This window comes from Entelurus aequoreus, linkage group LG10, assembly GCF_033978785.1.
Source record: "Entelurus aequoreus isolate RoL-2023_Sb linkage group LG10, RoL_Eaeq_v1.1, whole genome shotgun sequence".
NCBI lineage: Eukaryota > Metazoa > Chordata > Actinopteri > Syngnathiformes > Syngnathidae > Entelurus > Entelurus aequoreus.
The window spans coordinates 76,687,889-76,714,533 of record NC_084740.1 but is presented as its reverse complement, the minus strand read 5'-3'; the positions used below and the strand labels follow the sequence as shown (position 1 = coordinate 76,714,533).

Genomic DNA, 26,645 nt, shown 5'->3' with positions numbered 1-26,645 from the left:
TAGGATTAAATAAGCGCTGCTTCTTCCTACTCATTTTTGGACGTGCTGTAATGAAACAACTGGAATTGTGTGACACATTACATTGTGTTGTACGCACGTTCCAAATCAACTGAACAGAATTTGCCATTTAAATGTGTTTTATATCAAATATCAATATATTGATATTTCCAACATTTTTCCTCAATGAAGGAGTGCAGTCATGAAGACAGAGCCTTGTTTGTAAACATTGTGCACTCGCGCCCCCCTCTGGGTGCCTGGGACATTACACCGCCCGGCAGGAACGCCATGAATGAACGAGCAGGATGTGAGTGTGTTGCTCCATTGTGGCTCCTCTTTTGCACACATGAGCACATTCCTCAAATCAAAAAGTGGTCGCCCCTGAATAAACGCGGCTTGTGTTGCCTGAATGGAGGTCTTCTCCCGCGTTCCCGTGATGCACAAACACACCAAATTCAATATCCGTTTCTGTGTTGTTGTTTTTTTTCCCCCCGCAGTCACACAACACAATGGTCCCGCTTCTGTTCTTGGTGGCAACCACAACAACGGCCAATTCCAGCAGCAATGGCAACAGTACACGAGGTAAGACGCTCATCGCTTTGCCCGTCAGACATGATTATTATGCATCTGTGCGGCGATAATAACTCCTTATGACTCCCCGACACAATGAACGACTGGCCGGTCATTTACGGCTGATTGTGCGGCGACAAGACGGTCCTGTGTGCGCTCGTGGCTCCATTCTGGGAGCCCTCTCAAGATGAGCTGATGCCAATCTCTGTTGGCTAAATAGTGCTGAAGCCAGTCACTAAATCAACCGCGTGGCCATAGGGGCACACGGCAGGAGCTTTGATGTAGTATTTGCACTGTACACACTGTAAATATTGTATATACAGTCGCCATCAAAAGTTTACATACACTTTTCCTCCAAACATATTGCTGGGTATTTTGGCCAATTTTTGTTTCATCTGACATCACGTGGACAAAGATAAGACCTTCTGGGGGAAAGTTCTGTGGTCAGATGAAACAAAAATGGAGCTGTTTGGCCACAATACCCAGCAATATGTTTGGAGGAGAAAAGGTGAGGCCTTTAATCCCAGGAACACTATGCCTACCGTAAATCATGGTGGTGGTGGTATTATGCTCTGGGCCTGTTTTGCTGCCATTGATTGATTGATTGAGACTTTTATTAGTAGGTTGCACAGTGAAGTACATATTCCGTACAATTGACCACTAAATGGTAACACCCGAATAAGTTTTTCAACTTGTTTAAGTCGGGGTCCACTTAAATTGATTCATGATACAGATATATACTATCATATATACTATCATCATAATACAGTCATCACACAAGATAATCACATTGAATTATTTACATTATTTACAATCAGGGGTGTGGAGGGGGGCGGGGGGGGGGGATATGGACATCAAGTAGTGGACATAGAGAGAGAGAGAGAGAGAGAGAGAGAGAGAGAGAGATCAGAAGGCATAAGAAAAAGTACCGTAATTTCCGGACTATAAGCCGCTACTTTTTCCCCTCGTTCTGGTCCCTGCGGCTTTTACAAGGGTGCGGCTTATACACGGCCTGTTCTTCTCCGACGAAGAGGATTTCGGTGGTTTTAGTACGCAGGAGGAAGACGATGACACAATGATTAAAGACTGACAGTAGGCTGGTTATTTTGATAACGTACAGGCGAGCACTTTGTATTACTTTGCAGCGTTGTATTATTTGTACTCTGCACGAATGCTGTTCGCCATGTCAAAGATGTGAAAGTTTGATTGAATGATTGAAAGATTTATTGTTAATAAATGGGACGCTTTGCGTTCCCAAACAGTCATCTCTGTCCCGACAATCCCCTCCGTGGTAGCAGGAACCCCTATATACTACGCTAATTACACATCAAAACCCTGCGGCTTATAGTCGGGTGCGGCTTATATATGGAGCAATCTGTATTTTCCCCTAAATTTAGCTGGTGCGGCTTATAGTCAGGTGCGGCTTATAGTCCGGAAATTACGGTATCTGCATTTGATTGTTTACATTTGATTATTAGCAATCCGGGGAGGGTGTTAGTTTAGGGTTGTAGCTGCCTGGAGGTGAACTTTTATTGCGGTTTTGAAGGAGGATAGAGATGCCCTTTCTTTTATACCTGTTGGGAGCGCATTCCACATTGATGTGGCATAGAAAGAGAATGAGTTAAGACCTTTGTTAGATCGGAATCTGGGTTTAACGTGGTTAGTGGAGCTCCCCCTGGTGTTGTGGTTATGGCGGTCATTTACGTTAAGGAAGTAGTTTGACATGTACTTCGGTATCAGGGAGGTGTAGCGGATTTTATAGACCAGGCTCAGTGCAAGTTGTTTAACTCTGTCCTCCACCTTGAGCCAGCCCACTTTAGAGAAGTGGGTAGGAGTGAGGTGGGATCTGGGGTGGAGGTCTAGAAGTAACCTGACTAGCTTGTTCTGAGATGTTTGGAGTTTAGATTTGAGGGTTTTGGAGGTGCTAGGGTACCAGGAGGTGCATGCGTAATCGAAAAAGGGTTGAACGAGAGTTCCCGCCAGAATCCTCAAGGTGCTTTTGTTGACCAGAGAGGAAATTCTGTAGAGAAATCTCGTTCCTTGGTTGACCTTTTTGATTACCTTGGTTGCCATTTCATCACAGGAAAGGTTAGCCTCTAGAATGGAACCTAGGTAGGTGACCTCATCTTTCCTGGTGATAACAATGTCACCCACTTTTATGGTGAAGTCATTGACTTTCTTAAGTTTGATGTGGGACCCAAACAGGATGGATTCTGTTTTACCCAAGTGGATGGATAGCCAATAGAAATGGTGCTTTACAGAGAGTAAATGGGACAATGAAAAAGGAGGATTACCTCCAAATACTTCAGGACAAGCTAAAGTCATCAGCCCGGAGGTTGGGTCTTGGGCGTAGTTGGGTGTTCCACCAGGACGATGACCTCAAACACATGTCAAAAGTGGTAAAGGAATGGCTAAATCAGGCTAGAATGAAGGTTTTAGAATGGCCTTCCCAAAGTCCTGACTTAAACGTGTGGACAATGCTGAAGAAACAAGTCCATGTCAGAAAAGCAACACATTTACCTGAATTGCACCAATTTTGTCAAGAGGACTTAGACTTAGAAACTCTTTTTTGTCCCCGAGCGGCAATTTGGTTTGCAGCAATAGTCATTCAAAACAAGGTACAACAGTAAAAACAAGGTACAAATACATATTAAAGCTGCAAGCAGCGTTTGTCGGGTCCGCATTTTGGCAGGTGCTAGTCCTAGGTGTCCCAATACTTTTGTCCAGTGGTAGTCCTGCGTGAGACATACATAGAGGTTTTTGTTGCATGTCTCTACGATAGTCGTACTGGGAGTTAGAGGAAGTTGTGTCTGTGTTTTTTTCCTAGGTGCTGCGGCACAGTGGTTCTTTTCTTTGAAGGCTCGTAAAATCAAAACCGTAGCACTTATTAAAACGCTTTCGCCAGCTTTTAATCAGAAGGGTTCAATCTCTCTCCTGTAGTAGTTTGAAGCCAAAACGACAAACGCGCTCAGAGGAGATAATGTTTGATGTTTGGTGACCGCTTTTTAAAAAAAAATTGTTTTGAAGTGGGGATATCAAACTTCCTGTTGATTTTTGCTGAGGGATTTCAATCTATGAAATGTAGGTCTAAGTGAGACCTACGTAGAGGTTTTTGTTTCATGTCTCTAAAACGTTCCTACCGGAAGTTACAAGCAGTTTTGTCTCTGTTTTATTCAAAAATTGCGCTAGAGCGCAATTTTGAGTTTTGGGGTTCGGTTTTTTTTTAGATCGCAATTTCCACCAGTCCCAATGTGTGTAAAAATTTTGGTGAGTTTTGAAGTATTTTAAGGGGATCAAATTACAGCTCAAAGAGGCAAAAATGAGTGTTTTTAGTCATTTTTTGTGTTGAATTGCCAACTTCCTGTTGGTTTTTGCCCGAGGATGTGAAATTATGAATTGTAGGTCTAAGTGAGACCTACATACAGGTTTTTGTTTCATGTCTCTACAACCTTCCTAGTGGGAGTTACAGGCAGTTTGTTTTTGTTTTTTTCTTAGGGGGCGCTAGTGCGCAATTTAGATTTTTGGTTTTTTTTTTTTTTTTACTAAAGTGTGCTGTCCCAGTTTTTCTATGTGTGTATAAAATTTGGTGAGTTTTGAAGCATGTTAAGGGGGGCAAAGTAGTGCGCAAAGCTGCGGAATAATAATAATCAACCTTACAATTTCAATAGGTTCCTTTGTACATGCGAACCCTAAAAATACATACAACATACAAACCATCATGAAGGCATTGAGCTAAAAGCTAAAAACATTTGTAATACAATAAAAACGAATCATCACACGTCGCTTCCCACTAAAGTGACTGCATAGCTGCTGAGCTTGTTTAAGAAGCTCATTTATAAAGAGGAGTGGTCAAAAATTCAAGCAGAAGCTTGTGGATGGCTACCAAAAGCATCTTATTGCAGTCAAACTTGCCAAGGGACATGTAAGCAAATATTAACATTGCTGTATGTATACTTTTGACCCAGCACATTTGGTCACATGTTCAGTAGAGCCATAATAAATTCATAAAAGAACCAAACTTCATGAATGTTTTTTGTGAGCAACAAGTATGTGCTGCAATCACTACATCACAAAAAAAATATGAGTTGTAGAAATGATTGGAAACTCAAGACAGCCATGACATGATGTTCTTTACAAGTGTATGTACACTTCTGATCGCGACGTGCCTTCCTTCTTCTCTTGTTGCCCTCTGACCCGGCCTCCCCTTCCTCCTCAGAGGGCGTCACGTCCACCGGCCAACACGTCCTCCCCACAGTGCTGGTCCTGTCCCTGCTGCTGCTCATCATCGCACTGCTGGCCTGGTACTTCCTCAGGTAATAAACGCTCTCTCTCCTCTCCTCTCCATTATTTGCCCGATGGGCCAAGTGGCGTCAGTGCGCCGCCACATCTTTGTGTGTACAAAGTAGGGCTGGACGATAAAGCGATATCAATATATACCGCGATAGACGCAGAATCGTTAAAGGCCTACTGGAATGCGATTTTCTTATTCAAACGGGAATAGCAGATCCATTCTATGTGTCATACTTGATCATTTCGCAACATTGCCATATTTTTGCTGGAAGGATTTAGTAGAGAACATCGACGATAAAGTTCGCAACTTTTGTTCGCTGATAAAAAAAGCCTTGCCTGTACCGGAAGTAGCGTGACGTCTAGGGATGATACTCGAAACCGGTTTTCCCGGTTGTTTGATAAGAAAAGAACCGAGTCCTCGGACTCGAATCCCTTTTTGAGAACCGGTACCCGTTATCGAGACCACTATAGTAAAGGAAAAGAGTTGATTCTTTATTCGAATCCCGTCCCGACCAGAAATGCTCCGTGGGACATCACAATAAATGACGTCACGTAGCTCAGTCATTAGGCGCAGATAGCGAAAGCAGGAAAACAATGGACGGGAAAAAGCGCTCCAAGGTGTAATAAAGTTCAAAACAAAAGCTATAATCCATCGAATAACTTTACTGAGAGATTTTAGCAGGGTAAAACACATGACCAACACTTTTACCACCAACCGGAAACATAGCAACGCACCTCCTTTACGGCAGCTGTCGCAACGTTCTTAAAACAACCGCAGCACATACATATATATACAACACTGCAGCACATACATATATATACAACACTGCAGCACATACATATATATACAACACTGCAGCACATACATATATATACAACACTGCAGCACATACATATATATACAACACTGCAGCACATACATATATATACAACATATCTCCCTTTTTTAACTTTTGTTTTTCTTTCCTTATAAACGTTACAAAATCACACTGTATATGTGTTGTCTGTCTAATTATAAATAATGCAGACGAGGCGTGTTGGCTGAGTTCTTGACGTTTACTTTCACAGCGTGGCAACATGCAACACTTTTCGGGGCTACCGCGCATGCTCGTAACTCCCGTTGCATGCTGGGTAGTGTAGTTGTTATATTCTCTCGCTCATAACATTTTTCCCCCCTATAAAGAAATAATGTTAACTCAATAAAGTGTATTTCTTTTTTTAGCTTTGACTTTTCATTTTTTAGCATTGTAACCACATTTGCAAACAACTTTTCTCTTCATAGAATTTTCTTTCATTAAAGAAATAAAGTGCAAAAATGTCAAAGCATCATAACAAACAGTTATGTTCCAATAGCAGCAGAAGTGCACTTTTTGGAGAGCTGTATTATTTTCAGTTTTGTGCCCAAGGGACTGATTTTATTTAACACTATATTATTATTTATACACCTATAGTGATCACAGAGACAGCTTGTTTTTGTGTTACTGTATATATTTGTTTCTCTGAAAAATCCCACTTAATATACTTTGGGTAACAACAGTCAATATTTATTTATTTTATTTTATTTTTTTAGGTGGGTAACAGTCAATATTTATTTATTTATTAGATTTTATTTTTTTATTATATAATAAAAGTGAGCTTTTGTTAAACCAAATATTGTGTGTTTTTTTCCATATACAACAACCTATCTGGACTCCATAAGAGAATCGATAAGGAATCGGTTCGATAAGAGGATTCGATAATAGGCTCGAACTCGATAATTCCTTATCAAACATCATCCCTAGTGACGTCACAGGTTGTGGAGCGCCTCACATCTGCACATTGTTTACAATCATGGCCGCCAGCAGCGAGAGCGATTCGGACCGAGAAAGCGACGATTTCCCCATTAATTTGAACGAGGATGAACGATTTGCGGATGAGGAAAGTGAGAGTGAAGGACTAGAGGGCAGTGGAAGCGATTCAGATATGGAAGATACTGTGAGAGGCGGGTGGGACCTGATATTCAGCTGGGAATGACTACAACAGTAAATAAACACAAGACATATATATACTCTATTAGCCACAACACAACCAGGCTTATATTTAATATGCCACAAATTAATCCCGCATAACAAACACCTCCCCCCTCCCGTCCATATAACCCGCCAATACTAATCAAACACCCGCACAACACACTCAATCCCACAGCCCAAAGTACCGTTCACCTCCGCAAAGTTCATACAGCACATATATTTCCCCAAAGTTACGTACGTGACATGCACATAGCGGCACGCACGTACGGGCAAGCAATCAAATGTTTGGAAGCCGCAGCTGCGTACTGCGTTACACATACAAATTAAACAAAATGCTTATGGCAACATTCTGGTTGCGTACTCACCGTACCGCGTCTGCGTATCCAACTCAAAGTCCTTCTGGTAAGAGTCTCTGTTGTCCCAGTTCTCCACAGGCCAATGGTAAAGCTTGACTGTCATCTTTCAGGAATGTAAACAATGAAACACCGGCTACGTGTTTGTGTTGCTGCAGCCGGCCGCTAATACACCGCTTCCCACCTACAGCTTTCTTCTTTGCTGTCTCCATTGTTCATTAAACAAATGGCAAAGGATTCACCAACACAGATGTCCAGAATACTGTGGAATTTTGCGATGAAAACAGACGACTTAATAGCTGGCCACAATGCTGTCCCAAAATGTCCGCTACAATCCGTGACGTCGCGCGCAAACGTCATCATACCGAGACGTTTTCAGCAGGATATTTCGCGGGAAATTTCAAATGTCACTTTATAAGTTAACCCGGCCGTATTGGCATGTGTTGCAATGTTAAGATTTCGTCATTGATATATAAACTATCAGACTGCGTGGTCGCTAGTAGTGGCTTTCAGTAGGCCTTTTAAACTGTGCTTTTTTTAAAATATATATCGTATTTTCCGGACTATAAGGCGCACTTAAAATCATTTTTTCCCCCCTCAAAACTCGACAATGCGCCTTATAACCCGGTGCGCCTAATGTACGGAATAATTCTGGTTGTGCTCACTGACCTCAAAGCTATTTAATTTGGTACATGGTGAAATGATAAGTGTGACCAATAGATGGCAGTCAAACATAAGAGATATGTGTAGACTGCAATATGACTCAAGTAAACAACACCAGCATTTCATATGTTCCATTGAAAATATAGAACATTACACACAGCACTCAAAAATCTACCAAAAGTTTTAGTACGACTTTGGTAAGCTATGAAGCCGCACCGCTTGATGGATTGTACTGTGCTTCAACATACCAGTTTTATTATGGTGTGTGTATAAGGTAAGACATATTATCTGCCGTTTTGGTTCGCAAGATTATGCAAAAGCAACTTTTCTTACCTTCTGGTGCCTGCTGATCTGTATTTGGGATCTGCATAAATCCTGAAAATTTGCGCGCGTCCGACGCCATAGTCGATAAGCGTCTTCTTTTTCTCTATCTTCTTGTTATGGGACATTCATCCTCCGCTGTTGCCATTTCTAATATAAAGTAGTGTAAAGTTCTTACTTATATCTGTCAGTAAACTCGCCATGAAAGCACTAAAACATACCGGTGTAGTAAATTTACATTATTCACCCAAGGACAAGGTACATTATATATAAATAAACAAATATGAAAATACATATGTATATTTTTTTTACAGTAAAAAATTGTTTTCAAAAAATTAGAATTGTTTGAGGTTCGCTTATCATTTATATTAAGAGCAGTTTAAAATTTGAATGAATAATTTCCATGTTTTGCAAGTGTAGTAAGCTCTTGGTTATTTGGTTCAAGGCCTGATCGCGTTAAATACATTTTTCCGCAAAGTAGTAATTATAGATCAAATGTTTACATTTTCACACATAGCACTATTTTGTTACAATTTAATAAGCATTTCTTACAGTACGTATTGCTTATTTTCTACCTTCATTTTAAGAGGTTACTGTTAAATGTTCATTCACAAATTGTTTGTTTTTCTTTATTGTTTTCCGTGGTTGTGTTGACACTTACTTTCCTTTCTGCCTTGATGTTTACATTTAATATATTTTTCTGCTGGTCCTTATTTTCTATACAGTGCTACGGTAATCATTTTTCATGACCTATAGGTCATGAAAAATGATTACCGTAACAATTATCGATATCGACCAATATAAAACAGTGATATCGTGATACAGATTTCATCCATATCGCCCAGCCCTAATACAAAGTTGTCTCTACCGCTCCACTTCACTTCTCTCTTGTATGGGGTTGCTTTTTATCAGGCCACACATTCTGCCTAGCAACAAGTGGGAATACAAAGTGGTGACTAGACATTGGAACCTCAGACATCCCAAATATTGGATCTATAATAAGTGGTGACTGAAACATTTAAACCATCATATCTCGTCTCCATCAGGACTCTTGCATTTAAAATTGCGGGAGGTCTTTTTATGCAAATTTTCTCCGAGCTAAGGTCTGACTCGCCCAGTGGTGTCCGAACTTTTTCAACTCAGGGCTGCTAACTGAAAAAAATCAAAGGATGCGTGGGCCGTATGGATATATTTTCACTTTCAAAGCCAATACAATACACTGTATAGATTTCTATTTATTTATTTATTTATTTTTAATGAAAAACGCCAGCATGTTTGCTTTGTGTTATTAGTGTCAACATTTCATCTTTTTCTCATTACATTATAGCTGTTTGCTCTTTTATTGTACTTGTTATGTTTTTCTTTTGTAATAGTAATTTAACTGCTAAAGCTTGAGGGGGGTGGGGGGGGGTGTATGGTGGGGATATAAACAAAAATATTTTGACATTTAGGGCAGACAACAGATATATGATGTAATTAGGGATGTCCGATAATGGCTTTTTGCCGATATCCGATATTCCGACATTGTCCAACTCTTTAATTACCGATACCGATATCAACCGATATATGCAGTCGTGGAATTAACACATTATTATGCCTAATTTGGACAACCAGGTATGGTGAAGATAAGGTACTTTTTTAAAAAATTAGTAAAATAAGATAACTAAATTAAAAACATTTTCTTGAATAAAAAAGAAAGTACAACAATATAAAAACAGTTACATAGAAACTAGTAATGAATGAAAATGAGTAAAATTAACTGTTAAAGGTTAGTACTATTAGTGGAGCAGCAGCACGCACAATCATGTGTGCTTACGGACTGTATCCCTTGCAGACTGTATTGATATATATTGATATATAATGTAGGAAGCAGAATATTAATAACAGAAAGAAACAACCCTTTTGTGTGAATGAGTGTAAATGGGGGAGGGAGGTTTTTTGGGTTGGTGCACTAATTGTAAGTGTATCTTGTGTTTTTTATGTGGATTTAATAAAAAAACAAAAAAAAACAAACAAACAAACAAAAAAACGATACCAATAATAAAAAAACCGACACCGATAATTTCCGATATTACATTTTAACGCATATATCGTCCGATAATATCGGCAGGGCGATATTATCGGACATCTCTAGATGTAATGGATAGGAATGTCTGAGGCTGGATGTCAATACAAATAAAATGGAGAAAAAAGAAAAAAAAAAGGGAAAATGACACAATATGTTACTGCATATGTCAGCAGACTAATTAGGAGCCTTTGTTTGCTTACTTACTACTAAAAAACAAGTTGTCTTGTATGTTCACTATTTTATTTAAGGACAAACTTGCAATAAGAAACATATGTTTAATGTACTCTACAATTTTGTTAAAATAAAGCCAATAATGCCATTTTTTGTGGTCCCCTTTATTTAGTATCAAAGTACCAAAAAGTACACTGCAAAAAGTCAGTGTTCAAAAACCAGAACAAAAAATACAAAAATGAGGGGTATTTTACTTCAACTAAGCAAAATGATCTGCCAATAGAACAAGAAAATTCGGCTTGTCAAGACTTTACAAAATAAGTAAAATGATCTAACCTCAATGAACCCCAAAATAGCTTAAAATAAGTATATTCTCACTAATAACAAGTGCACTTTTCTTGGTAGGAAAAAAAGAGACCTTTTTGTTTAATATGTTGAAAAATATTCTTAAATGAAGCAAATGCTAGTGCCATTATCTTGACATAATGATATGCGCTCGGCATCATGTTTTTTTTTTTCCTGCTTGAAGTAAGAAATTATTACTTGAAAAAAAGTAGTTTTATACTTGTGAGTAGAGATGTCCGATAATATCGGCCGATAAATGCTTTAAAATGTAATATCGGAAATTATCGGTATCGTTTTTTTATTATCGTTATCGGTTTTTTTTTTGTTTGTTTGTTTTTTTTAAATTAAATCCACATAAAAAACACAAGATACACTTACAATTAGTGCACCAACCCAAAAAACCTCCCTCCCCCATTTACACTCATTCACACAAAAGGGTTGTTTCTTTCTGTTATCAATATTCTGCTTCCTACATTATATATCAATATATATCAATACAGTCTGCAAGGGATACAGTCCGTAAGCACACATGATTGTGCGTGCTGCTGCTCCACTAATAGTACTAACCTTTAACACTTCATTTTACTCATTTTCATTAATTACTAGTTTCTATGTAACTGATTTTATATTGTTTTACTTTCTTTTTTATTCAAGAAAATGTTTTTAATTTATTTATCTTATTTTATTTTATTAATTTTTAAAAAAAAAGGACATTATCTTCACCATAACTGGTTGTCCAAATTAGGCATAATAATGTGTTAATTCCACAACTGTATATATCAGTATCGGTATCGGTTGATATCGGTATCTGTAATTAAAGAGTTGGACAATATCGGATATCGGCAAAAAGCCATTATCGGACATCCCTACTTGTGAGTGTTGATGACACAACAGTTAATATTCTAGTTTCAAGCATGTTTTACTCAATATAGCTCATCAAATCTCAGCAACAAGCTGTAATATCTTACTGACATCATTTAGGACCAAAACACTTAAAACAAGTAAAACACTCTAACATCAAATCTGCTTAGTAAGAATAATTATCTTATCAAACAGAAAATAAGCAACTATCACCCTTATTTGAGATATTTCATCTTACTTAGATTTCAGTTTTGCAGTGTATTGAAATACATTTTAGTACCGGTACCAAAATATTGGTATCAGGACAACACTACTTGATAGTTGTGTTATATGTAGTCTAGTGTTGTCATACAGTAGTTAATCATGTGTTTATTGCTTCAAATAAAACTTAAAGATGATATGAGTTGATAAAGGGGAGCTTGAAACTGATGAAATCACTTCAAACATTTCCTATGGGAAATATTGCTCGGAAGTCAAACAGTGTCACGTAACACGGGGTTAAAAAAGAAAGAAAAAAAAGTCCGAGTTACCACCCCTCCTACTCCTCCTCCCGGGCTCTCTCTGATTGGCTGCGAGCCAGATTCCGAGGCAGAGCTCCGTGTGACCAAACACTTCCTCCTCGAGGTCAGGAAGCGGCGCTAGTTGCCTCCCTCTGCCGCCAGTCCCAGTAAGAGAGCAGGAGGTGACAGCCAGGCCAGTAAGACGGCAGCTAACACATTGTCACCTTCACGCCTAACTCATGAGAAAGACCAACTTCTCCACCTTCAGATGGTACGTTTTTGCGGCTCGCGCCTTCTCACGCAAGTGACAACTCATGGCGTGGTGTGGGGTTTTTTTTGTTTGTTTTTTTTGAACAGGTTAAAAAACCAGAGGAAAGCGGTGGTCACCACAGTGGACAAGAAGATACCCAATGGCATCCTGGAGGAACAAGGTAAGGATGGTGTAAACACGTCACCGAGAAGAGATGATGACTTCATGCTGCGTCTTTATGGTCGCCCTTTACTTCCTGTGTGCGACCTGACAAGTACAACAAATAACCACACACTTTTTGTGTGAATTATTGTTTTATTAGCTGAACAAGTATTCCACTATGCTTGCAACAGTGAATAATATAAGAATATAAATGTTTAAGGACTCGCCTTGTGATTTTATTACACATTTAATTGGATTGTTTCAAGTTTTCTAGCATATGCTGTAAAAAAAAAAATAAAAAAAAAAAGTTGATTTTACGGTTAAAAACTAGCAGTTACAATTTACTACAGTTATTACTAGGGATGTCCGATAATGGCTTTTTGCCGATATCCGATATTGTCCAACTCTTTAATTACCGATACCGATATCAACCGATACCGATATCAACCGATATATGCAGTCGTGGAATTAACACATTATTATGCCTAATTTGGACAACCAGGTATGGTGAAGATAAGGTACTTTTTAAAAAAAATGAATCAAATAAAATATGATAAATAAATTAAAAACATTTTCTTGAATAAAAAAGAAAGTAAAACAATATAAAAACAGTTACATAGAAACTAGTAATGAATGAAAATGAGTAAAATGAAGTGTTAAAGGTTAGTACTATTAGTGGAGCAGCAGCACGCACAATCATGTGTGCTTACGGACTGTATCCCTTGCAGACTGTATTGATATATATTGATATATAATGTAGGAACCAGAATATTAATAACAGAAAGAAATGGGGGGAGGGAGGTTTTTTGGGTTGGTGCACTAATTGTAAGTGTATCTATCTAAGGGGGTGCTCCACTAACCACGTTAAACCCAGATTCCGAACTAACAAAGGTCTTAACTCATTCTCTTTCTATGCCACATCAATGTGGAATGCGCTCCCAACAGGTATAAAAGAAAGGGCATCTCTATCCTCCTTCAAAACCGCAATAAAAGTTCACCTCCAGGCAGCTACAACCCTAAACTAACACCCTCCCCGGATTGCTAATAATCAAATGTAAACAATCAAATGCAGATTCTTTTTCTTATGCCTTCTGATCTCTCTCTCTCTCTCTCTCTCTCTCTCTCTCTCTATGTCCACTACTTGATGTCCATATCCCCACCCCCCCACCCCCCCTCCACACTCCTGATTGTAAATAATGTAAATAATTCAATGTGATTATCTTGTGTGATGACTGTATTATGATGATAGTATATATGATAGTATATATCTGTATCATGAATCAATTTAAGTGGACCCCGACTTAAACAAGTTGAAAAACTTATTCGGGTGTTACCATTTAGTGGTCAATTGTACGGAATATGTACTTCACTGTGCAACCTACTAATAAAAGTCTCAATCAATCAATCAATCAATCTTGTGTTTTTTATGTTGATTTAATAAAAAAAAATAAAAATAAAAAAAAACAAAAAAAAAAACGATACAGATAACAAAAAAACGATACCGATAATTTCCGATATTACATTTTAACGCATTTATCGGCCGATAATATCGGCAGACCGATATTATCGGACATCTCTAGTTATTACAGCATGTTACTGTCAGTGGAAAAACCTTACCACTGCTTTTTAGGGTGAAAATCTGCGGTTGTTGTTTTTATAGTGGAATAAATGAAAAGGTTTTTTAGCATAAAATCTATTGACATTTTTACAGCGTATAATTTGATGGATGACTTGCTTTGAGATCATGAGTCAAGCACATTTAGTTCGACAAAAAAAATGTTTGGAATGTATGATAATATAATATTTGTTGCATTATTAGCAGGGATGTCCGATAATGGCTTTTTGCCGATATCCGATATTCCGATAATGTCCAACTCTTTAATTACAGATACCGATATCAACCGATACCGATATCAACCGATATATGCAGTCGTGGAATTAACACATTATTATGCCTAATTTGGACAACCAGGTATGGTGAAGATAAGGTACTTTTTAAAAATAATAATAAAATAAGATAAATAAATTAAAAACATTTTCTTGAATAAAAAAGAAAGTAAAACAATATAAAAAACAGTTACATAGAAACTAGTAATTAATGAAAATGAGTAAAATTAACTGTTAAAGGTTAGTACTATTAGTGGAGCAGCAGCACGCACAATCATGTGTGCTTACGGACTGTATCCCTTGCAGACTGTATTGATATATATTGATATATAATGTAGGAAGCAGAATATTAATAACAGAAAGAAATGGGGGGAGGGAGGTTTTTTGGGTTGGTGCACTAATTGTAAGTGTATCTTGTGTTTTTTATGTTGATTTAATAAAAAATAAAAAAATAAAAAAACAAAAAAAAAAACGATACAGATAACAAAAAAAACGATACCGATAATTTCCAATATTACATTTTAACGCATTTATCGGCAGGCCGATATTATCGGACATCCCTAATTATTAGTAGAGATGTCCGATATTGTCGGACTGCCGATATTATCGACCGATAAATGCTTTAAAATGTAATATCGGAAATTATCGGTATCGGTTTCAAAAAGTACAATTTATGACTTTATAAAACGCCGCTGTGTACACGGCCGTAGGGAGGAGTACAGAGCGCCAATAAACCTTAAAGGCACTGCCTTTGCGTGCCGGCCCAGTCACATAATATCTACGGCTTTTCACACACACAAGTGAATGCAAGGCATACTTGGTCAACAGCCATACAGGTCACACTGAGGGTGGCCTTATAAACAACTTTAACACTGTTACAAATATGCGCCACACTGTGAACCCACACCAAACAAGAATGACAAACACATTTCGGGAGAACATCCACACCATGACACAACATAAACACAACAGAACAAATACCCAGAACCCCTTGCAGCACTAACCCTTCGGAGACGCTACAATATACACCCCCCCCACATCAACCCCGCCCACCTCAACCTCCTCATGCTCTGTCAGGGAGAACATGTCCCAAATTCCAAGCTGCTGTTTTGAGGCATGTTCAAAAAAATAATGCACTTTGTGACCTCAATAATAAATATGGCAGTGCCATGTTGGCATTTTTTTCCATAACTTGAGTTGATTTATTTTGGAAAACCTTGTTACATTGTTTAATGCATCCAGCGGGGCATCACAACAAAATTAGGCATAATAATGTGTTCATTCCACGACTGTATATATCGGTATCGGTTGATATCGGAATCTGTATGTAAGAGTTGGACAATATCGGAACTGGGCAAAAAAGCCATTATCGGACATTTCTAATTATTAGATATGATTAAAAATGTATATAATGTTGTCGCATTGATCGACAATAATAACGTTTTTTGTCTCTCAAAATGGACAGAATGAATACATTTAGTGAAAAAAGTACTTTATTGCCACATATTTTCAGGTATTCACGGGCCAGATAAAATGAGGTGGCGAGCCAGGTGTGGCTCCCGGGCCTTGACTTTGACACCTGTGCTGCAAGGCCTTTCTGGTATTTATGTACAGTTCTTACAGCATATTACTGTAAAATGGAAAAAACTGTACCATTGTTTTAAACTGTAAAATCTACAGTTCTTCTTTTTACGGTGGAAAAAATTAAAAAAACCCAAAATGTTTTTAACGTAGAAATTGACATTTTTACAGCGTACAATTTGACGGACAACTTGCTTTGAGATCATGAGTCAAACAGATATAAGTTGTTTTTTTTTAATTGTATTTATTTAAAAATTTTCGGAATGTATGATAATATAATATTTGTTCCATATTAGATAATATTAAAAGTTTTTTTCACCCCATTTGTTGCATTATTAGACAATGATAAAAAACAAATCTCTCAAAAGGAATAAAATGAATACATTTAGTGAGAAAAGGTTAAGTACTTTATTGCCACCTATTATATATAGGGATGTCGATATTATATCGATATCGTGTGCTTACGGACTGTATCCCTTGCAGACTGTATTGATATATATTGATATATAATGTAGGAAGCAGAATATTAATAACAGAAAGAAATGGAGGAGGGAGGTTTTTTGGGTTGGTGCACTAATTGTAAGTGTATCTTGTGTTTTTTATGTTGATTTAATAAAAAATAAAAAATAAATAAAAACGATACAGATAATAAAAAACCGATACCGATCATTTCCGCTATTACATTTTAACGCATTTATCGGCCGATAATATCGGCAGGCCGATATTATTGGACATCTCTACAAATTATGTTAACTTGTCTAATTGTGCAAAAATATACTGTGTTATCAAACATTCAAACTATTTTTTTAAATATAAATAAATACTAATAATAATGATTTCAAAGCAAGTTATCCATCAAATTGTGCAATGTAAAAAGTAGCAATAGATATTAAGGTACAATTGTGACATTTACTGTGGTTTTTACAGCATTTTTCTCTAAATGAAAAAAACAGTACTTTTTACTGTGAAAAACTGTGGTGCCATTTTGGCATTTACAGTAATGAACAAACTGGCAGCTCAGGTGCCAAAATGTTACTGTAAAATAGCTTTTTTTTTTTCATTTACAGTTTAAAAAAAAACGTACATTTTACACTAAAATTCTGGCAACTGAGCTGCCTTTTTTTTTTTTACCGTAAAAACAGCAGTACTGTTTTTCCGTTTACAGTAATATACGCTACATTTTGGGGTGAAATTATTGCAACTTACCATATTTTTTTTTACATTTTATTTTTTTTCAAATCTACTAATAAAATGCATTTTAAAAAATTGAGTAATAATAGTTAGAGGCGGCCCTCTGGGGCCAAACATAACTGTGATGTGGCCCTCAGTGAAAACCACTTTGACACCTCTGGTTTAGATTATACTCAGCGGACACATCATTAGGTACACCCGTACCACCTAATAGAGATCGCCAATATCGGTATCTGCTTCTTTATATCGGTATCTGTTTTTTTTGTTTTTTTACAACTACAACAGAACTACATCAGCAGATACAATATCTACACAAATGATAGCAGTATTTAGTATTGAAAAACATAAATGATTAGTCAAGTAGATTGTTATAGATCAGGGGTCACCAACGCGGTGCCCGCGGGCACCAGGTAGCCCGTAAGGACCAGATGAGTAGCCCGCCGGCCTGTTCTAAAAATAGCTCAAATAGCAGCACTTACCAGTGAGCTGCCTCTATTTTTTAAATTGTATTTATTTACTAGCAAGCTGGTCTCGCTTTGCCCGACATTTTTAATTCTAAGAGAGACAAAACTCAAATAGAATTTGAAAATCCAAGAAAATATTTTAAAGACTTGGTCTTCACTTGTTTAAATAAATTCATTACTTTCTTTACTTTGCTTCTTATAACTTTCAGAAAGACAATTTTAGAGAAAAAATACAACCTTAAAAATGATTTTAGGATTTTTAAACACATATACCTTTTTACCTTTTAAATTCCTTCCTCTTCTTTCCTGACAATTTAAATCAATGTTCAAGTATTTTTTTTTTTTTTTATTGTAAGGAATAATAAATACATTTTAATTTAATTCTTCATTTTAGCTTCTGTTTTTTCGACGAAGAATATTTGTGAAATATTTCTTCAAACTTATTATGATTAAAATTCAAAAAAATTATTCTGGCAAATCTAGAAAATCTGTAGAATCAAATTTAAATCTTATTTCAAAGTCTTTTGAATTTATTTAAAAATTTTTGTTCTGGAAAATCTAGAAGAAATAATGATTTGTCTTTGTTAGAAATATAGCTTGGTCCAATTTGTTATATATTCTAACAAAGTGTAGATTGGATTTTAACCTATTTAAAACATGTCATCAAAATTCTAAAATTAATCTTAATCAGGAAAAATGACTAATGATGTTCCATAAATTATTTTTTTAAGTTTTTCTCTTCTTTTTTTCGGTTGAATTTTGAATTTTAAAGAATCAAAATTGAAGACAAACTATGTTTCAAAATTTAGTTGTCATTTTTTTCGTGTTTTCTCCTCTTTTAAACCGTTCAATTAAGTGTAAATATCATTAATTATTAATAATAACATAGAGTTAAAGGTAAATTGAGCAAATTGGCTATTTCTGGCAATTTATTGAAGTGTGTATCAAACTGGTAGCCCTTCGCATTAATCACTACCCAAGAAGTAGCTCTTGCTTTCAAAAAGGTTGGTGACCCCTGATATAGACACTGCTGAAGTAGCAGCCCTTTTGCCCAGCTTGTCAAGTCTTGCCTTATTTTTCTCAGCGTCTACCATGTCGTTTTAAATAACTACAACATTAGTGCAGTCCTACTTTTCCCTCTAAAATAATGTTCAAAACAACTGAAAGCCTTGTCCAACTGTTTAGTGACGTACACTATTCATGTTTAAATAACTTTGACTGCAAATGAATATCTGCTCCTTGACTACTAATAATCGGTATCGGCCCTAAAAACAACAACATAACGATCGATCTAAAGAGATCCGAGTCATGCCTTTTACTTTAAATAATGCTAACTTTTGAGAGGTGTTTTATAACGCCCTGAGATGGGTAGGTTGTGAGTTCAAACCCCGGCCGAGTCATACCAAAGACTATAAAAATGGAACTAGAGATGTCCGATAATGGCTTTTTTGCCGATATTCCGATATTGTCCAACTCTTAATTACCGATTCCGATATCAACCGATACCGATATATACAGTGGTGGAATGAACACATTATTATGCCTAATTTTGTTGTGATGCCCCGCTGGATGCATTAAACAATGTAACAAGGTTTTCCAAAATAAATCAACTCAAGTTATGGAAAAAAATGCCAACATGGCACTGCCATATTTATTATTGAAGTCACAAAGTGCATTACTTTTTTAAACATGCCTCAAAACAGCAGCTTGGAATTTGGGACATGCTCTCCCTGAGAGAGCATGAGGAGGTTGAGGTGGGCGGGGTTGATGTGGGGGGGTGTATATTGTAGCGTCCCGGAAGAGTTAGTGCTGCAAGGGGTTCTGGGTATTTGTTATGTTGTGTTACGGTGCGGATGTTCTCCCGAAATGTGTTTGTCATTCTTGTTTGGTGTGGGTTCACAGTGTGGCGCATATTTGTAACAGTGTTAAAGTTGTTTATACGGTCACCCTCAGTGTGACCTGTATGGCTGTTGACCAAGTATGCCTTGCATTCACTTGTGTGTGTGAAAAGCCGTAGATATTATGTGATTGGGCCGGCACGCAAAGGCAGTGCCTTTAAGGTTTATTGGCGCTCTGTACTTCTCCCTACGTCCGTGTACACAGCGGCCTTTTAAAAAGTCATAAATTGTACTTTTTGAAACCGATACAGACCATTTTGAAACCGATACCGATAATTTCCGATATTACATTTTAAAGCATTTATCTCTACAAATTAATATCTGCTCCTTGACTACTAATAATCGGTTTCGGCCCTAAAAAACAAAACATAATGATCGATCTAAAGCAGGTGTCACCAACCTTTTTGAAAACAAGAGCTACTTCTTGGGTAGTGATTAATGCGAAGGGCTACCAGTTTGATACACACTTAAATGAATTGCCAGAAATAGCCAATTTGCTCAATTTACCTTTAACTCTATGTTATTATTAATAATTAATGATATTTACACTTAATTGAACGGTTTAAAAGAGGAGAAAACACAAAAAAATGACAATTACATTTTGAAACATAGTTTATCTTCAATTTCGACTCTTTAAAATTCAAAATTCAACCGAAAAAAAGAAGAGAAAAACTAGCTAATTCGAATCTTTTTGAAAAAATTTAAAAAAAAAATTTATGGAACATCATTAGTAATTTTTCCTGATTAAGATTAATTTTAGAATTTTGATGACATGTTTTAAATAGGTTAAAATCCAATCTGCACTTTGTTAGAATATATAACAAATTGGACCAAGCTATATTTCTAACAAAGACAAATCATTATTTCTTCTAGATTTTCCAGAACAAAATTTTAAAATAAATTCAAAAGACTTTGAAATAAGATTTAAATTTGATTCTACAGATTTTCTAGATTTGCCAGAATATTTTTTTTTGCATTTTAATCATAATAAGTTTGAAGAAATATTTCACAAATATTCTTCGTCGAAAAAACAGAAGCTAAAATGAAGAATTATATTAAAATGTATTTATTATTCTTTACAATAAAAAACAAATTTATTTGAACATTGATTTAAATTGTCAGGAAAGAAGAGGAAGGAATTTAAAAGGTAAAAAGGTATATGTGTTTAAAAATCCTAAAATCATTTTTAAGGTTGTATTTTTTCTCTAAAATTGTCTTTCTGAAAGTTATAAGAAGCAAAGTAAAAAAAAAAAATGAATTTATTTAAACAAGTGAAGACCAAGTCTTTAAAATATTTTCTTGGATTTTCAAATTCTATTTGAGTTTTGTCTCTCTTAGAATTAAAAATGTCGGGCAAAGTGAGACCAGCTTGCTAGTAAATAAACACCATTTAAAAAATCGAGGCAGCTCACTGGTAAGTGCTGCTATTTGAGCTATTTTTAGAACAGGCCAGCGGGCTACTCATCTGGTCCTTACGGGCTACCTGGTGCCCGCGGGCACCGCGTTGGTGACCCCTGATCTAAAGAGATCAGAGTCATGCCTTTTACTTTAAATAATGCTAACATTTGAGAGGTGTTTTATAACGCCCTGAGATGGGTAGGTTGTGAGTTCAAACCCCGGCCGAGTCATACCAAAGACTATAAAAATGGGACCCTTGGCACTCAACATCAAGGGTTGGAATTGGGGGTTAAATCACCAAAAATGATTCCCGGGCGCAGCCACCGCTGCTGCTCACTGCTCCCCTCACCTCCTAGGGGGTGTTCAAGGGTGATGGGTCAAATGCAGAGGATAATTTCGCCACACCTAGTGTGTGTGTGTGACAATCATTGCTACTTTAACTTTAACTTTAATTATTGTGGGTGTATGTACATTTTTTTAAAACTTTTTGTTCATTGTAGACCAAACGACGGTGGTCCTGCTGCCCAGATCCGCGTCGGCCTCCAAGAACTACCCCCCGCTCGCCATGGAGCATCTGGAGGACGAGTACCGGCTCCGCTCGGCCGACGACGGCAAGCTCTTCCGAGAGGAGTACAACGTGAGCATCCCTCTGTTCAAAAAAGAAAGAATGAGCAATGGCTGCCAATATAGAGACAAACATGGGAAGCAAACTACAGCAGAAGTATTAATAACGCGGGAAAACTCCTAGGTAGTCTTTCCATGACTCAAGCGTACGTGTTTGCATGAAAAGTACCCCGTTTGTGATTCAGCACCCGAGTGGAGTGTCGCTAGCACGGTGTAAACCGTGACTGGGCAGTGGTGTTATTTAGAGGAAATGGAGGAAGTTGAATAATGAATATGCAGCGGAGGAAATGACCAAACACAACTTCATGTCCCGCAGTCTCTGGCAGGGGGTAACGCCCAGGGGACGTACGAGGAGGCCAACAAGGACAACAACAAGGAGAAGAACAGATACCCCAACATCCTTCCATGTGAGTGCGCCTCACATGTTCAAATGACACGCCCCCTTCGTCCATTCAGGTCTCGAGGTAAACGTGAGTCAGGCGTCGTCTTTTGCGAGTCGTGATGAGAGGGGTCTAGTTACCATGACGACGATGACACTCCATCGCAAGTTCCTCTTTTTGACCCTAACTGAAGCAGATCGACAGTTCTGCGTGGATGTCGAGTCAAAGTCCAATTGAAACGGTTTCTTCTGAACACGGCGGGCCACTTCATTAGGTACACTGACCTCGGTGTTGTGTAAAAAAAACAACAACAACAACAACAACAGTGTATAGCAGAAAGGTGTTTTTAGGAATGGGTCCTGAATAGGGATGTCCGATAATGGCTTTTTGCCGATATCCGATATTCCGATATTGTCCAACTCTTTAATTACAGATACCGATATCAACCAATATATACAGTCGTGGAATTAACACATTATTATGCCTAATTTGGACAACAAGGTATGGTGAAGATAAGGTCCTTTTTTTTTAAAAATAAATAAAATAAAATAAGATAAATACATTTAAAAAAAATTCTTGAATAAAAAAGAAAGTAAAACAATATAAAAACAGTTACATAGAAACTAGTAATGAATGAAAATGAGTAAAATGAAGTGTTAAAGGTTAGTACTATTAGTGGAGCAGCAGCACGCACAATCATGTGTGCTTACGGACTGTATCCCTTGCAGACTGTATTGATATATATTGATATATAATGTAGGAAGCAGAATATTAATAACAGAAAGAAACAACCCTTTTGTGTGAATGAGTGTAAATGGGGGAGGGAGGTTTTTTGGGTTGGTGCACTAATTGTAAGTGTATCTTGTGTTTTTTTATGTTGATTTAATTAAAAATAAAAAAAATAAAATAAAAAAAAACGATACAGATAATAAAAAAAACGATACCGATAATTTCCGATATTACATTTTAACGCATCCCTAGTCCTGAATTTGGTACTTTTATAGGTAGTTCGTCGTTACTACCAAGTACCAATTGGGCGGAATAGCTCAGTTGGTAGAGCGGCCAGCAACTCGATGGGTTCCAGGTTCGATTCCCGCTTCCGCCATCCTAGTCACTGCCTTGTGTCCTTGGGCAAGACACTTTACCCGCCTGCTCCCAGTGCCACCCACACTGGTTTAAATGTAACTTAGATATTGTGTTTCACTATGTAAAAGCGCTTTGAGTCACTAGAGAAAAGCGCTATATAAATATAATTCACTTCACATAAATCAAAATAGACACATTATCAATATAAAATGCGTTCGATAAAATATTCTATACACGCAATTATTTTATTACTTTAGCTGCGTTCATCCTACCTGGCTTCCAGACGCCCTCTCCACTGATAAATAGCACCATTGGTAAGTTGGAAATATTTCTATTGTATTTATTGGCAGGCTTAAATAAGTCATAAAAAGTATCAATAATTATCTCAATCAATATAAAAACCTAAATATATATATATATATATATATATATATAAAGACCTACTCAGTGGTTAGAGTGTCCGCCCTGAGATGGGTAGGTGTGAGTTCAAACCCCGGCCGAGTCATACCAAAGACTATAAAAATGGGAGCCATTACCTCCCTGCTTGGCACTCAGCATCAAGGGTTGGAATTGGGGTTAAATCACCAAAATGATTCCCGGGCACGGCCACCGCTGCTGCTCACTGCTCCCCTCACCTCCCAGGGGGTGAACAAGGGGATGGGTCAAATGCAGAGGACAAATTGTGTGACAATCATTGGTACTTTAACTAACTTAAAACCTCTAAAGCAGTGGTTCTTAACCTTGTTGGAGGTACCGAACCCCACCAGTTTCATATGCGCCTTCACCAAACCCTTCTTTAGTGACAAATAAAATGTTTTTTTTTTTCAAATTCAAGACAAAGTTATGTTTTTTACTGGTGCACAAAATGAACCGTGCATGAACATCACCTTGTTCAAAGAACAACACAAACACAGTGCATGAACTCACAACAAATTACACACCTGCAAATCAGATGGGAAATTAGAGGGAAAATTGTTTGGTGGTATCCATTTTTATTTACACAATGAGTCAGGTGTGTCTCGACCTCAGCGGCGGAGGCTCCGCCGAACCCCTGAGGGCGACTCACCGAACCCTAGGGTTCGATCGAACCCAGGTTAAGAACCACTGCTCTAGAGGCTTAGTGGCCACATGCGTGGACAGCACCTTTTAGCTCTTATTTCCAAAATTGTGTACAGTACTGAATTGGGGTCTTATGGCCGCTTATGTGGACACTTATACTGCCATCTGGTGGTGTCAGAAGAGTATAACATACAATGGAGTTTGGAAAAAAAAGTGTAAAAATAAGAATTAGCATGTCACTAAACATGAAGTACACAGTTGTGTACTTATGGACTAAGTACATCATATAAAAAGATGATTCTTAGTTTTTATTCTAATTAGGGTCCAGTAAGCCCAAATAGCAAAGAGAAATTAAAAAAAAAGCATGTAAACAAACAGCTTGGGCCTTCGAGGTTAACTTAACTTAAAAACGTATATCGTGATATAGTTTTCGGCCATATCGCCCAGCCCTAAGTTTAGATTTGGTTCTACACAACTATATTAGTTAGCAAGCGCAGAGGACAAGCTATGCTAGCTGCGGCGCTAAACTAGCTTGAATGTGAAGTAGTGAAACAACAGAATAAATGCTTTTGTAAATTTCAACAGAAGGCTATTTAGGAAGCATGTTACAGCCGAGAGTAAACAGCCAGGAAGAGGAAATGAACAAGTGCATTAACAAGGCAGGAGAGACAATAATATACACGTCCTATACAGTCATAGATAGATGTCTTTTTATTTTTTCGGACTATAATGTGCAGTAATGTTATATGTGTATATGTATATGTATGCATATGTATGGATATATGCATGTGTGTGGATATGTACATATATATACAGTGGGGCAAAAAAGTATTTAGTCAGCCACCCATTGATTGTCAATGGGTGGCTGACTAAATACTTTTTTGCCCCACTGTATATACAAATCTTCTTTTTTTAATCTTTTTTTTACTATTTATATTACTAAATTATTGTGTATGCACCTTAGGGGATCTGCTCCAATTTTGTTGTTCTTTGAACCGGTTCACTGTAATAATGACAAATAAAACTCTATTCTATTCTATTCCATGAATGGGTAAATAGACGACACGCGTCTTGGGACATGTACGTGTCAAAAGGACAGCCAAAAGAGAATAAATCTATAGGTAAGCACCCAAATGTTCTTTCGGGGTTTGCGTGGCAGCACTTTGTGCCGATAGAAATGTCCCTTATTTTTTTCCTCAAAAGGTATTCACGCCCCTGAAGGTAACCAAGACATTATTCACCACCACAATAAGAAGTGGAGAGTTCAATTTAAATACAGTACCTGATTAGGTTAAGCAGGTGTACCTAATATATTGGCCACTACGTTGTTTTTGGAGCCCATCGCAACTCCTGGGAACTGCCGCCATGCTAAGCTAGGCTAACGGAAATGTTTTAGCAAAATAATCCACACTAGTGAACAATGTGACCTTTACCCCCCCCCCCCCGTTTGCAGATGATCACTCCAGGGTGGTGCTGACCCAGCTGGACGGAAGCCCCGCATCCTCCGACTACGTCAACGCCTCCTACATCGACGTGAGTACTTCTGCGCTGTGCAGAAACAATACGTGTTATATATATATATATATATATATATATATATATATATATATATATATACATATATACATATATATATATATACATATATATATATATACATATATCTATATATATATCTATATATATATCTATATATATATATATATAGATATATATATATATAGATATATATATATATAGATATATATGTATGTATGTATGTATGTGTGGGAAAAAATCACAAGACTATTTCATCTCTACAGGCCTGTTTCATGAGGGGTTTTCCTCAATCCTCAGGAGATTTTAATGAATTAATTTAATTTAATTAAAATCTCCTGAGGATTGAGGAAAACCCCTCATGAAACAGGCCTGTAGAGATTAAATAGTCTTGTGATTTTTTCCCCCACATACATATTACGCTCTACCACGGTATCGAGCACTATTTTTTTGGAATAATCTAATTAAGACATATATATATATATATATATATATATATATATATATATATATATATATATATATATATATATATATATATATATATATATATATATATATATATATATATATATATATACACTACCGTTCAAAAGTTTGGGGTCACCCAAACAATTTAGTGGAATAGCCTTCATTTCTAAGAACAAGAATAGACTGTGGAGTTTCAGATGAAAGTTCTCTTTTTCTGGCCATTTTGAGCGTTTAATTGAGCCCACAAATGTGATGCTCCAGAAAGTCAATCTGCTCAAAGGAAGGTCAGTTTTGTAGCTTCTGTAAGGAGCTAAAGTGTTTTCAGATGTGTGAACATGATTGCACAAGGGTTTTCTAATCATCAATTAGCCTTCTGAGCCAATGAGCAAACACATTGTACCATTAGAACACTGGAGTGATAGTTGCTGGAAATGGGCCTCTATACACCTATGTAGATATTGCACCAAAAAGCAGACATTTGCAGCTAGAATAGTCATTTACCACATTAGC

At 37.1% G+C, this 26,645-nt stretch overlaps 1 protein-coding gene across 1 annotated transcript in view; it reads left to right on the top strand.

Moving 5' to 3' along the window:
* Positions 1 to 497: 497 nt before the first annotated feature.
* Positions 498 to 26,645, top strand: part of LOC133659240 (receptor-type tyrosine-protein phosphatase epsilon-like) — a 27,233-nt gene continuing 1,085 nt past the window's right edge. The window contains exons 1-6 of the mRNA XM_062061973.1: positions 498 to 579; positions 4,784 to 4,880; positions 12,506 to 12,579; positions 21,480 to 21,616; positions 21,920 to 22,010; positions 25,582 to 25,661. Coding sequence (XP_061917957.1) covers positions 507 to 579; positions 4,784 to 4,880; positions 12,506 to 12,579; positions 21,480 to 21,616; positions 21,920 to 22,010; positions 25,582 to 25,661 — 552 coding nt within the window. The 5' untranslated portion in view covers positions 498 to 506. The remainder of the gene's footprint in view (positions 580 to 4,783; positions 4,881 to 12,505; positions 12,580 to 21,479; positions 21,617 to 21,919; positions 22,011 to 25,581; positions 25,662 to 26,645) is intronic.